This window comes from Brassica oleracea, chromosome C9 (genome assembly GCF_000695525.1).
Source record: "Brassica oleracea var. oleracea cultivar TO1000 chromosome C9, BOL, whole genome shotgun sequence".
Lineage (NCBI taxonomy): Eukaryota > Viridiplantae > Streptophyta > Magnoliopsida > Brassicales > Brassicaceae > Brassica > Brassica oleracea.
The window spans coordinates 36,007,729-36,018,740 of NC_027756.1; the positions used below are offsets into that span (position 1 = coordinate 36,007,729).

The 11,012-nt window shown below is 44.2% G+C and overlaps 1 protein-coding gene across 1 annotated transcript; it reads left to right on the plus strand.

Moving 5' to 3' along the window:
- The first annotated feature begins 3,597 nt into the window (after window positions 1-3,597).
- Window positions 3,598-4,478, plus strand: LOC106314892. The gene is made up of 2 exons (XM_013752698.1): window positions 3,598-3,693; window positions 3,744-4,478. The coding sequence occupies exons 1-2, from the start codon at window positions 3,598-3,600 to the stop codon at window positions 4,476-4,478; spliced, it is 831 nt and encodes a 276-aa protein (XP_013608152.1).
- Window positions 4,479-11,012: the final 6,534 nt, after the last annotated feature.

Genomic DNA, 11,012 nt, shown 5'->3' on the forward strand with positions numbered 1-11,012 from the left:
TTTAAAAAAACTAACTCGGGGATCTTATCTCTTTTTAGGAAGATTAAAGTTGAACATTTAGCTATGATAAGACCAGTAGAACCAAAAAGATCACTGAATTTTTAATGTTTTACAAAATTGGTCGATGCTAATTGAGTGTCCGACAAACTTTTCAGGGCCTAGATCAGTTAATAAATTGTTTAATGTATTACTCCATTCGGATGAACTAATTAGTAAGATTTCTTACCAATAATATTTATTTAATTGAACATTTTGCCAATTGTGTTGTCGTACTTTTACGTAATCTTTACGATAGAATTATGGTGAAATCGGAAATCGTTTTATCTACGAAATATATTTCGTGGAAAAGTAACGACTCATTTACAACGACCTATTCATTTCGTCGTAAAAATTTTTACGACTATCTTACGATCACTTTGCATCTAATTAACAATTGTAAATTAGTAGTAAAGTTTATAGTGTAGTAAATTCGTTGCAACATTGTCATCTATTAAAATCTAAAATTTCCTATAAATATGTTCTCCTTTCTCATTCTTAAGATGCACAAAAAAAACAAAAAGAATAAAAAAATATCTCGAGATATTTATGAGCTTTGGAGTTGGATGTATGCACATAAAAATTCTGCGGGAAGAGTGACAAACAAATTTCTCAACGGGGCAGAGATATTCATGTATCAGGCCGGAAATATGTCTGTCACGCAGGAAACATGTAAAATATTATGTCTCTGTCGTAAGTGCAAGAATACCAAGTTTGCTTCTAGTGAAACGGTTTGGAAACATATAGTAAATAGAAGATTTACCCTACATTACTACATCTCGTTTCACCATGGTAAGGGTGATGATAGTAGGAATGAAGCAAGTAATTGTAATCAGTTTGAAAATGTTCGTCGTAATAGAGAAGAACCGAGTCATTTGCCTTCTGAAAGTTATCATCACGAGGATCAGATGGTAGATTAATGATATGATGCTTGATATGGTTACATATACATTTCGTGAAACCTCAATAATAAAGGAAGTAGAAAATGTAGAGGGGCCTAACTTGGATGCAATTTTTTTTTATGAAATGCTAGCCACAGCTAATCAGCCAATTTATGAAAGTTGTAGAGAATGTCTTTCTAAATTATTATTGGCAGCTAGGATGATGAATATCAAAATTGATCATAACTTACCTGAAGTTTGTATGGATGCATGGGCTGAGTTGTTTAAAGAGTATTTCCCTGAAGATAATTTGTGTGCTGAATCATATTATGAGATTCAGAAAGTGGTTCATAGTCTTGGCTTACCTTCGGAGATGATATATATGTGTATACACAATTGTATGATCTACTGGAGGGAAGATGCAGAATTGTTGGAGTGTAAATTTTGCTAGAAGCCGCGATATAAACCGCAAGGACGTGGACGAAATACGGTACTGTACCAGCGGATGTGGTACTTACCTATTACGGATAGACTCAAGAGATTATATCAATCTGAAAAGACTGCAGCAACGATAAGATGGCATGCAGAATATACTCAGAAGGAAGGTGAGATCAATCATCCCTTAGATGCAAAAGCGTGGAAACACTTGAATTCGGTACACAAGGATTTTGCAAGCAATATTTGCAATGTTTATCTTGGATTGTGCACATATGGATTTAGTCCTTTCGGAATGTCTGGAAGATAATACTCACTTTGGCCAGTCATCATGACGCCATACAACCTCCCATCAGAAATGTGTATGGAAAGAGAATTTTTTTTCATGAGTATATTGATACATGGGACTAAGCACCTGAAGCGGTCCCTCGATGTTTTCCTGCAGCCTCTGATAGAAGAATTGAAGGAATTGTGGTCAACTGGGTGCAGACATCTGATTGTTCAACGAGAACAAACTTTACAATGAAAGAAGTTCTTCTGTAGACCATCACTCACTTTCCTGCATATAGAATGTTATCAGGTTGGACTACGCATGGGAGACTAGCTTGTCCTTATTGTATGGGAAGCACAAGTGCATTTTAGCTGAAGTATGGTAGGAAAACGTCTTTGTTTGATTGTCATCGGAGATTTCTTCCCATTAACTATCTGTACCGACGAAACAAGAAATTGTTTAGGTCAAAAGTGGTTGTACAGAACACCACTATTGGGGTCAAAAAACGGACACGACGAAGTTAACATCCAAATATCCGTAAAAATGAACATGAACGTTTTTACGAAAAGTATTCTTCGTAAAGATTACTTTTACGAAAAGTCTTGTGGTCAAATATTGCGTTAATCTTGGTTCATTCATCGAAACTAAAGAACACGTTCACGAAACGTCGAAAAAATAAGCAAACAAGGTCGCCGCGTAACACCCACGAACAAGCCGGTCGCTACGTAGCGACCGACCCGAGAACGAGGTTGTCGCTACGTAGCGACCGATCTGCAACGAGTTGGTCGCTACCACAACGAGTCGGCAGCGACCGACCAAGTCATTCGTTTGGTCGCTACGTAGCGACCGATCCATCGGGGACCCGGTCACTACGTAGCGACCGAACTGTCTCGGACATCGATCAACGGGTACGCCCCAAATCCGTGCATTCTCGTATGTTCCTCAATGCTAGCTCCCATGTACCGCAGTCATATCATTTCTCACTCCCGTCGATTGGAGTTATCATGTAAACTTTACGAAAAAAATCGCGGAAAGTTCATTCTTATCGATAAAAATCTTGATAAACGTTTCGAATCGAAAGACGGTCCAAAGAGGTCTAAAACGCGATTAGAAACCCACTTACGATTTTTTAAGGAAAAGCCCATAGATACTATGGCGGTTTATACTTGGTCTGCAAGAAAGGATTAATGTCAAAATTCCGCAGATAAATGTTAAGTTTCTTCGGATAATCATGAAGATCAAGAAAAATTGAATATCTGCATTTTCGAGTTATGACGGCTTAAGGGCAGGAAGGAAAAAACTCAAACCGACCTTGGAGGGAGTATATAAGGAGTCCTAGGCGAGAGGCACAAAGAGAGAACTTTTTCAGAGCAAACTAAGTACTTAGGGCATTTAGGCAACTTTCCGTTTTTGTTATTTCGAGCTGCGACTCAACTAGGTTTTGCAGTCTTAGGTTGTTAGAACTAGGAATCTCGCCGACAGCTCTCTTAGCCGAGGCTTCTACCTTGTTGTAACGCTCATACGCGAATTCGGAATAAGAAACCTTTTGCTTTTTTTTACGATTTCTTATTTTTCTCGTCTTTATTTCGTGTTCTGATTGCTTGGCGTGTGGTTTAGCAGATATCCGGGACCTCTGGGAAATTAGGGTTTTCCTAACTTTCCTAATTTAAATGGAAATCGACAGTGCGAATTTCTGTTCCCACAGTTTGGCGCTAGAAAGACGGGGGTACGGATCAATCTAACTCTCAGCCGCAAAATACCCAATCAGATAGGCCGATTAACGACAGAAAGAACATACCAGACTCTACCGGTACGGACGTCATCTCTTTTAAGGGGAGAGCAACTGTCAACCAGACCAAACCTCGCAACGGCCTCCTTGTCATCGAGTTGACAATCCAGAACATCGACGTCGCGAGAATCCTAATTGATACTGGAAGCTCGGCTACTATTATTTTCAAAAACACCCTCGAAAGAATGAAGAATGACCGGTCAGAAATCGCGGAAAACCCTAGCCCGCTAGTAGGACTCTCAGGGGAGACCACTTTGGCACTCGAGTCAATTAACCTCATAGTAAAAGCTGGAACTACGGAAAAAATCATTGAGTTCCTAGTTGTCGACAGACCTGCGTCATACAACGTAATCATGGACACACCGTCGTTGAATCTTATGCAGGCAATTCCATCAACGTACCATCTTTGCCTCAAGTTGTCAACCCCTTGCGGAATCGAGACGATCTGGGGAAACTCGAGGGTATCACAAGTCTGCTTTGCCGCAGAAATAAAACGAAAAAATCAGATTCCGAGACCATTCCTAGGAAAAAGTTGGCCTCCGACCAAAAAGCCCAAGAACAAGATTCAGCAGAACTCTTCTGGCAATTAAGGAAAGCCGAGATTCTAGAAGAAAAGCGCGAGCCAACCTGCAAACCCGTAGTATCAGTATTTCTTGACGAAGCATTCCCCGAACGATGCATCGAGATCGGAGCCAACCTCCATGAACCTTTAAGGACTAAGCTCATAGCTTGTCTAAGAAAGAATCTCCACGCGTTCGCCTCGGCTGCGGAAGACATGCCAGGGATTGACATCAAAATAACCTGCCACGAGCTGAATATCGATCCAACCTTCAAACCAGTCAAACAGAAAAGACAAAAGTTGGGACCCGAGCGCGCTACTGCGGTCAACGACGAAGTTGAAAAACTGCTTAAAGTCGGATCGATAACAGAAGTGAGGTACCCAGACTGGCTCGCCAACCCTGTAGTGGTCAAGAAGAAAAACGGAAAGTGGCGAGTCTGTGGGAAACGAACTTTTATCCTTCATGGATGTTTTCTCGGGTTACAATCAAATTATGATGAACCCTAACGATCGTGAAAAAACTGCATTGTGGGAACCGAAATTCACACCATCGATTTTAATGAATAAGTATGGAGTAAAACCAATAAAACCCGATTTTCCCTGAAGGTCCGAATTCTCTGCGTAATCACTTTCAGAACGTAAAAAGATAGATAGCAAAATAAAGATAAACAGTCGCTCGGAGGCATTTTATTAATGAAATAGTATGAATACATGACTTTTCCGAGAGGAGTAGAGATATGCTAACTAGAAAAAAACAGAATAGAAAGGCGGCAAAACGTCTTAAGCCTTGCCTTGCTAGTCTAACCACCTAAGTTCTAAGTTCCCTAAGCTAGCAGGAGTTTTCTAAGTCTAAATTCTCGGATCCATTTTCTTCTTCTCCAGCTCTCCTTATATTGTTGTTTTAGGTCGGTGGCCCATTTACTCCTTTGCCTTTGGGCCCAAGTTTATCTCTTTTGGGAATATTCCATTTTCCGTCGATCTTTGTAGTTATCCTCGAATCTTGATATTTATCTTCGGAAACTTAACGTTTATCCTACTTCCGCGAGTTAGGATAAACCGTCATAACTCCCATTGGGCTCGGGCCGTTTAGATCCTCTAGGGCCGTTTTTAGGCCTTCGGGCTTCTCTACGATTTTAGTCGTAAAACATCAAGAAGAACTCCGATCGAGACGAAACGAGAGGTATATGATCCAAAAGTCAGATATCACAACTATACGGAGGACACGAGGGTCGAAACGAGTCGGGCTGACCGGGATTGGATTGTCCTCGCCCTAGGACGAGGTGAACCGAGCGCGGATCGTCCTCGCCCATGGGCGAGGTGACCGTGGTGCTGGTCATCCTCGCCCATGGGCGAGGTGACCGTGGTGCTGGTCGTCCTCGCCCACGGGCGAGGTGACCTCGGTGATGGTCGTCCTCGCCAATGGGCGAGGCGGACAAGTGAGAACGGTCCGGTTCTCGGGTCTTGACCTGTCTCTTTTCGTACCGATCTTTCCGGAGACCCTCGTCCATAAGTATTTGTATTCTTCCGATCTTTCTTTCGAGAAGTATTTCGTGAAGAATTTGCTAAAATGATAATCTTAGTCGTTGATTTCGAGATAACAGTTTTCGACCCCAACATGCATTTATTACAGATTGCGGAACTTATTGCTACAAGGTGATGCCCTTCGGCCTCAAAAACGCCGGCGCAACTTATCAACGACTCGTGAACCGGATGTTCTCGGAACTACTCGGTAAAACGATGGAGGTCTATATCAACGACATGCTCTTCAAATCCCTCCATGCGGAAGATCACTTGTCTCATCTTGAGGAATGTTTCGCGCGATTGAACTTGCACAACATGAAGATTAACCAAGCAAAATGAAGATTCGCCGTAGCATCGGGGGAATTCCTCGGTTACCTAGTGACGTACCGCGGTATCGAAGCTAATCCAAAACAGATCGATGCACTGATCGAGATGGTTTTGCCCAAAAACAAGCGGAGAGTCGCGGCACTTAACCGATTCATCTCACGATGAACGGATCAATGCTTACCTTTCGACGATATCCTACGGGGGAACAAAAAATTCGAGCGGTCAGAAGAATGCGAAAACTCTTTTCACCAGCTAAAACGCTACTTGGCCACTCCTCCGGTTCTAGCAAAACCCGTCGAAGGAGAACCCCAGTTCTTACATATCGCAGTATCGGCAACGGCTGTAAGCGGCGTCCTGATCAGAGAAGAGCGCGGTGAACAGAAACCCATCTTTTACGTAAGCAAACTTTCCTAGATGCTGAGTCACGGTATCAGCTAATGGAAAAATTAGCATACACAGTTGTAAAATCGCCACGAAAACTCAGACCGTATTTCCAATCCCACACGATCGTCATCCTCACGACCTTCCCTCTGCGGACGATTTTGCATAGTCCGAGCCAGTCGGGAAGACTAGCCAAATGGGCAGTCGAGTTAAGTGAATACGATATAGAATACCGACCAAGAACGAGTGCAAAATCCCAAGTACTCGCAGACTTTTTGGTAGAGCTACCGACGGGAACCATGACTAACAAGGAACCAAATTCAACGTGGGTCCTTCACATCGACGGATCTTCATCTAAGCAAGGATCGGGCATCAGAATTCACCTCACGTCACTGATCAATGAAATCCTTGAACAATCATTCAGGCTAGAATTCCACGCGTCCAACAATGAGGCCGAATACGAAGCGCTCATTGCAGGGCTACGTTTGCCTCACGGATTGAAGATACGCAACATCCACGCCTACTGTGATTCTCAGCTAGTCGCAAGCCAATATAGCGTAGAATACAAAGCAAGGCATGAAAGAACGAGTGCAAAATCCCAAGTACTCGCTGACTTTTTGGTAGAGCTACCGCCGGGAACCATGACTAACAAGGAACCAAATTCAATGTGGGTCCTTCACGTCGACGGATCTTCATCTAAGCAAGGATCGGGCATCGGAATTTGCCTCACGTCACCGATCAATGAAATCCTAGAACAATCGTTTAGGCTAGAATTCCACGCGTCCAACAACAAGGCCGAATACGAAGCACTCATTGTAGGGCTACGATTGGCTCACAGATTGAAGATACACAACATCCACGCCAACTGTGATTCTCAGCTAGTCGCAAGTCAATATAGCGGAGAATACGAACCAATGGATGAAAGAATGGATGCATATCTCAAACTGGTCCGAAACCTAGCTCACGATTTCGACTGTTTCGCTCTCACGCGAATTCCCCGCTCCGAAAACGTCCAAGCCGATGCTCTCGTGGCCCTGGCGTCAAGTTCGGACCAAGGTCTTAAGAGAGTAATTCTGTTTGAATTCATCGAATACCTGAGTATCGGACCACCAGTCGTTATCAACCTCATCGGGGATCAAGACGACGATGTAGAGGAGATCGCGCAACAGCCAGAAGAGAGATCGGAACAATCCGACTACGGCTGTGATACGCCATAGCTAGAAACGATTCGAGCCAAAATCATCAACGGAATATTACCCCCCCAAAAAATGGGCAGCCCGCAAAATCCGAACCCAAGCCGCGCGTTACGTGATGGTCGACGGGAAAATTTACAAGTGGAAATTTTCCGGACCGCTCATGACGTGTTTGGAAGGAGAAAAGTCGAGAAAAGTAATGGAAGAAGTCCATTACGGATTCTGCGGAAACCATTCCGGTGGAAGGTCACTCGCAGTGAAAATCAAACGCAACGGATACTACTGGCCAACGATGATTGGAGATTGAGAGAAAGTCGCACGAAAATGCGAAAAAGGCCAAAGGCATGCTCCGACCATCTGACAACCAGCAGAAGTTCTTTCTTCCATCACATCGCCATACCCTTTTATGCGCTGGACCATGGACATCGTCGGACCCCTTCACAATTCAAAGCAAAAGCGTTTTTTCATAGTCCTCACTGATTTCTTCTCAAAGTGGATGGAGGCAGAATCATACGCAAGTATCAAAGATGTCCAGGTCAAAAATTTCGTATGGAAAAACATTATCTGTAAAGATGGAGTTCCTTACGAGATCGTGACTGACAACGGATCACAGTTCTTCTCCACCCAGTTCGAAGCATTCTGCGAAAAATGGAAGATACGATTAAACAAATCAACTCTCTGATATCCACAATGCAACGGTCAAGCCGAGACAATCAATAAGACCGTTCTAGACAGACTTAAGAAATGCCTAGACGCTAAAAAAGGCAGGTGGGCGGAGGAACTTGAGGGAGTCCTCTGGTCACATCGCACGACCCCAAGACGAGCAACGGGAGAAACGCCTTTCGCCCTCGTATACGGGACAGGATGCATGATTCCTGCGGAAGTCGAATTTCCCGGTGTTCGGAGAAGATTACTGCCTGAACGAGAAGAGCTCAACAACGCCATGCTCCTAGACAATCTCGACCTCATCGACGAAAACCGGGATCGAGCGCTCGTCCGAATTCAAAATTATCAACACGCAGCCGCAAAATACTGTAACTCCAACGTTCGAAATCACCGATTCAACGAAGGAGACTTAGTTCTGCGCAAAGTCTTCCAAAACACCGCTGAGCGAAACGCGGGAAAACTAGGAGCAAACTGGGAAGGACCCTACAAGATCATAAAAGTCGTTCGACCAGGTTCCTACGAGATTGCCAACATGCAAGGCGTAAAAATTCAAAGAACTTGGAATGCAATGCATCTCAAAAAATACTATTACTAAACAAATCACTTCGCAACCACTGAACTACGGGACGGCTTGATCTCCGAAAGGGGTACGTAGGCAGTTTGTCGAACTGGTGAATTTGCGAGTTCTTTTAGGACTCGAATATAGTTTGTGGATCAAAGATGATCGTGCGGTGTTGTAATATTGTTGCGTTGGAAAAGTTTCAAAAATATCGAGTGCTATGTAAGATGTTTTGAACTTGGGAGTATACGAGTATACGTACCCTCTCTCTAAAAAAGGGGGGGAGCGGGTACGTATACTCGTATACTCCCAAGTTCTAAACATCTTACATAACACTCGATATTTTTAAAACTTTTCCAACGCAACAATATTACAACACCGCACGATCATCTTTGATCCACAAACTATATTTGAGTCCAAAAAGAACTCTCAAATTCACCAGTTACTAGAGAAAAATCAACCTTTGGCATTGCGAGACGTCGCAAAAACGCCTAAGAAACTATTTCCCGCCAGACATCGCGTAAACAAAATCCTGGGCTCAATAATGAAAAAAAGGAACTATCATACGCATTAGCATCTTCTCAAACACATACTCTTCGCGAAGATCCAAACGGTAGAGTCTACCACCAAGTTCGTTGCTGAGCACATCGAACTCCCAACGTCCTAAGCAGACTAAGTCATCTCACAAAGATGACTCTTATACATCCGACACAAGGATAATAGCGCTATAAAAGAAATCCGAAATTTTGGTCAGTACTTCCAGGAGCCTTAAAAATTGTCCTTGGAGAGTTGCTCGATTCCAACCAGACAAGTCATATAAGCCAAAAACCTATCGCGGACTTTAAATTGGTATGGAATCAGATCGAAACTGTAATGGGATACGTAAGTCGAATTAGTGATCGCACCCCTTAAAGCCAGAAGTAAACCTAGGTCTTTCCCTAAACCCATCATACAGGTCTTTAACATCTCAAGGTATGATATCAAAAGATACGTGATCCTAAAGCATGCCTCTATGCTTATATTCAACGTCCTCATAAATCCCACGAAGTTAGGATTTTGCGGAAAATTCTCGAAACGGACCACGAATATAGCATTCCACTTGGGAGAAAGACATGAGATGACAACTCATCAGCTTCCTTCTGCACCATCCACTTACTCATATAAATGCAAACTGAATATCCATTCATAAAAAGCCGCAATGCGGCGGGGATTCAAAGGCACAAGCCGCCAGTCCCAAATCATAAACACAGCATTCAAGGCCGGAGCAAGTACTAATTCATAACATAAAGAAAATCTCTCAACCGAGATCGTAACCTTGATCGTCATCTGGATTCTAAACCTCCCCTTCACCCATCGCCTCGTCCAAGCGCGGGACCGCACCGCCTCTGTGCTCCCCGACAACAGGATCTTGCCCCTCTGGGTCTTCTGAACAAGTCGGAAGGAAACACTCGGACTTTAGGTCAGCCAAGATAAGGTCAAAATTCCCATCCACGGATGCCAAATCTCCCTTGCAATCGGACAATCTGGCCTCCTCGCCTGTAAGGACGAAGGGGTTTCACCCTGGAGGGCCTGAACCACAGCCATCCCACCATCGACGGTCGCCAGGGCCATATCCCTGCTGCAAATGCACTCAAAGGAGCCTAGGAAATCAGAGATTTTCGCCAAACGGGTCTGGAACTCCACGCGGAGCGCATCCTTGGCCTCCTCGACTCCACGGTTCGTCGACCCTTCACCACTTTCGATCTGACGCTGTAGTCGACATACCTCTGAGGACTTGGTCTTTCTGGCCCTTCTCTCCTTAAGCAAAGAACTCGCCGTCTTCCCAAGGTCCCTCTCGAGCTCCCCAATCTGAACCTCGAGCTTAGACACCTTCCCGGAATAAAAATCCTTGATAGCATTCAGCATGGCTTCAGATTCAGACCTCGAAACCGCATTCGCTGATCATCTCATCGATCAGCGACACAAACTGCGAGATGAGATAAAACAATTAGAGATGCGGAGCAAAACAGGGCTAAACAAGACCTCACGCTCTAAGAATAAAAAGCCAAAGTGAAGAACGAACCTTTCCGTGGAATCCTGACGCCAGATTCAATCCTTCCTATTGCGAAGATTCCCCGTCGTTGCCCCTGACGCATTTTCTCTTCCGGCCCTTTGGTTGAACAACTGGAGTAGCGCTAGGAGCACGCAATGCCAGGACGATCTCCTTCCTAGCTGGAGGAGGCATCGACTCAGTGGCCTTTTCGTTGCCCTCAATGATAATTGGAGTCGTAGACGATCCAGAAGGTTGCGCCAAAGCGTCTGGCACGAACGGAATGCCCGTTTCGACTTGCGCTCCCGTACCTTGCGGGACCTGAACCTCGGGTTCGTGAGTCGGAGCGACGACCAGAACGGAAG

Bases quoted from the DNA above. Each gene is read 5' to 3' on its own strand.
- LOC106314892 (XM_013752698.1), top strand. From the start codon at position 3,598: ATGAAGAATGACCGGTCAGAAATCGCGGAAAACCCTAGCCCGCTAGTA. The intron at 3,694-3,743 runs GTAAAAGCTGGA...AGTTGTCGACAG, and splicing joins TCGAGTCAATTAACCTCATA to ACCTGCGTCATACAACGTAA.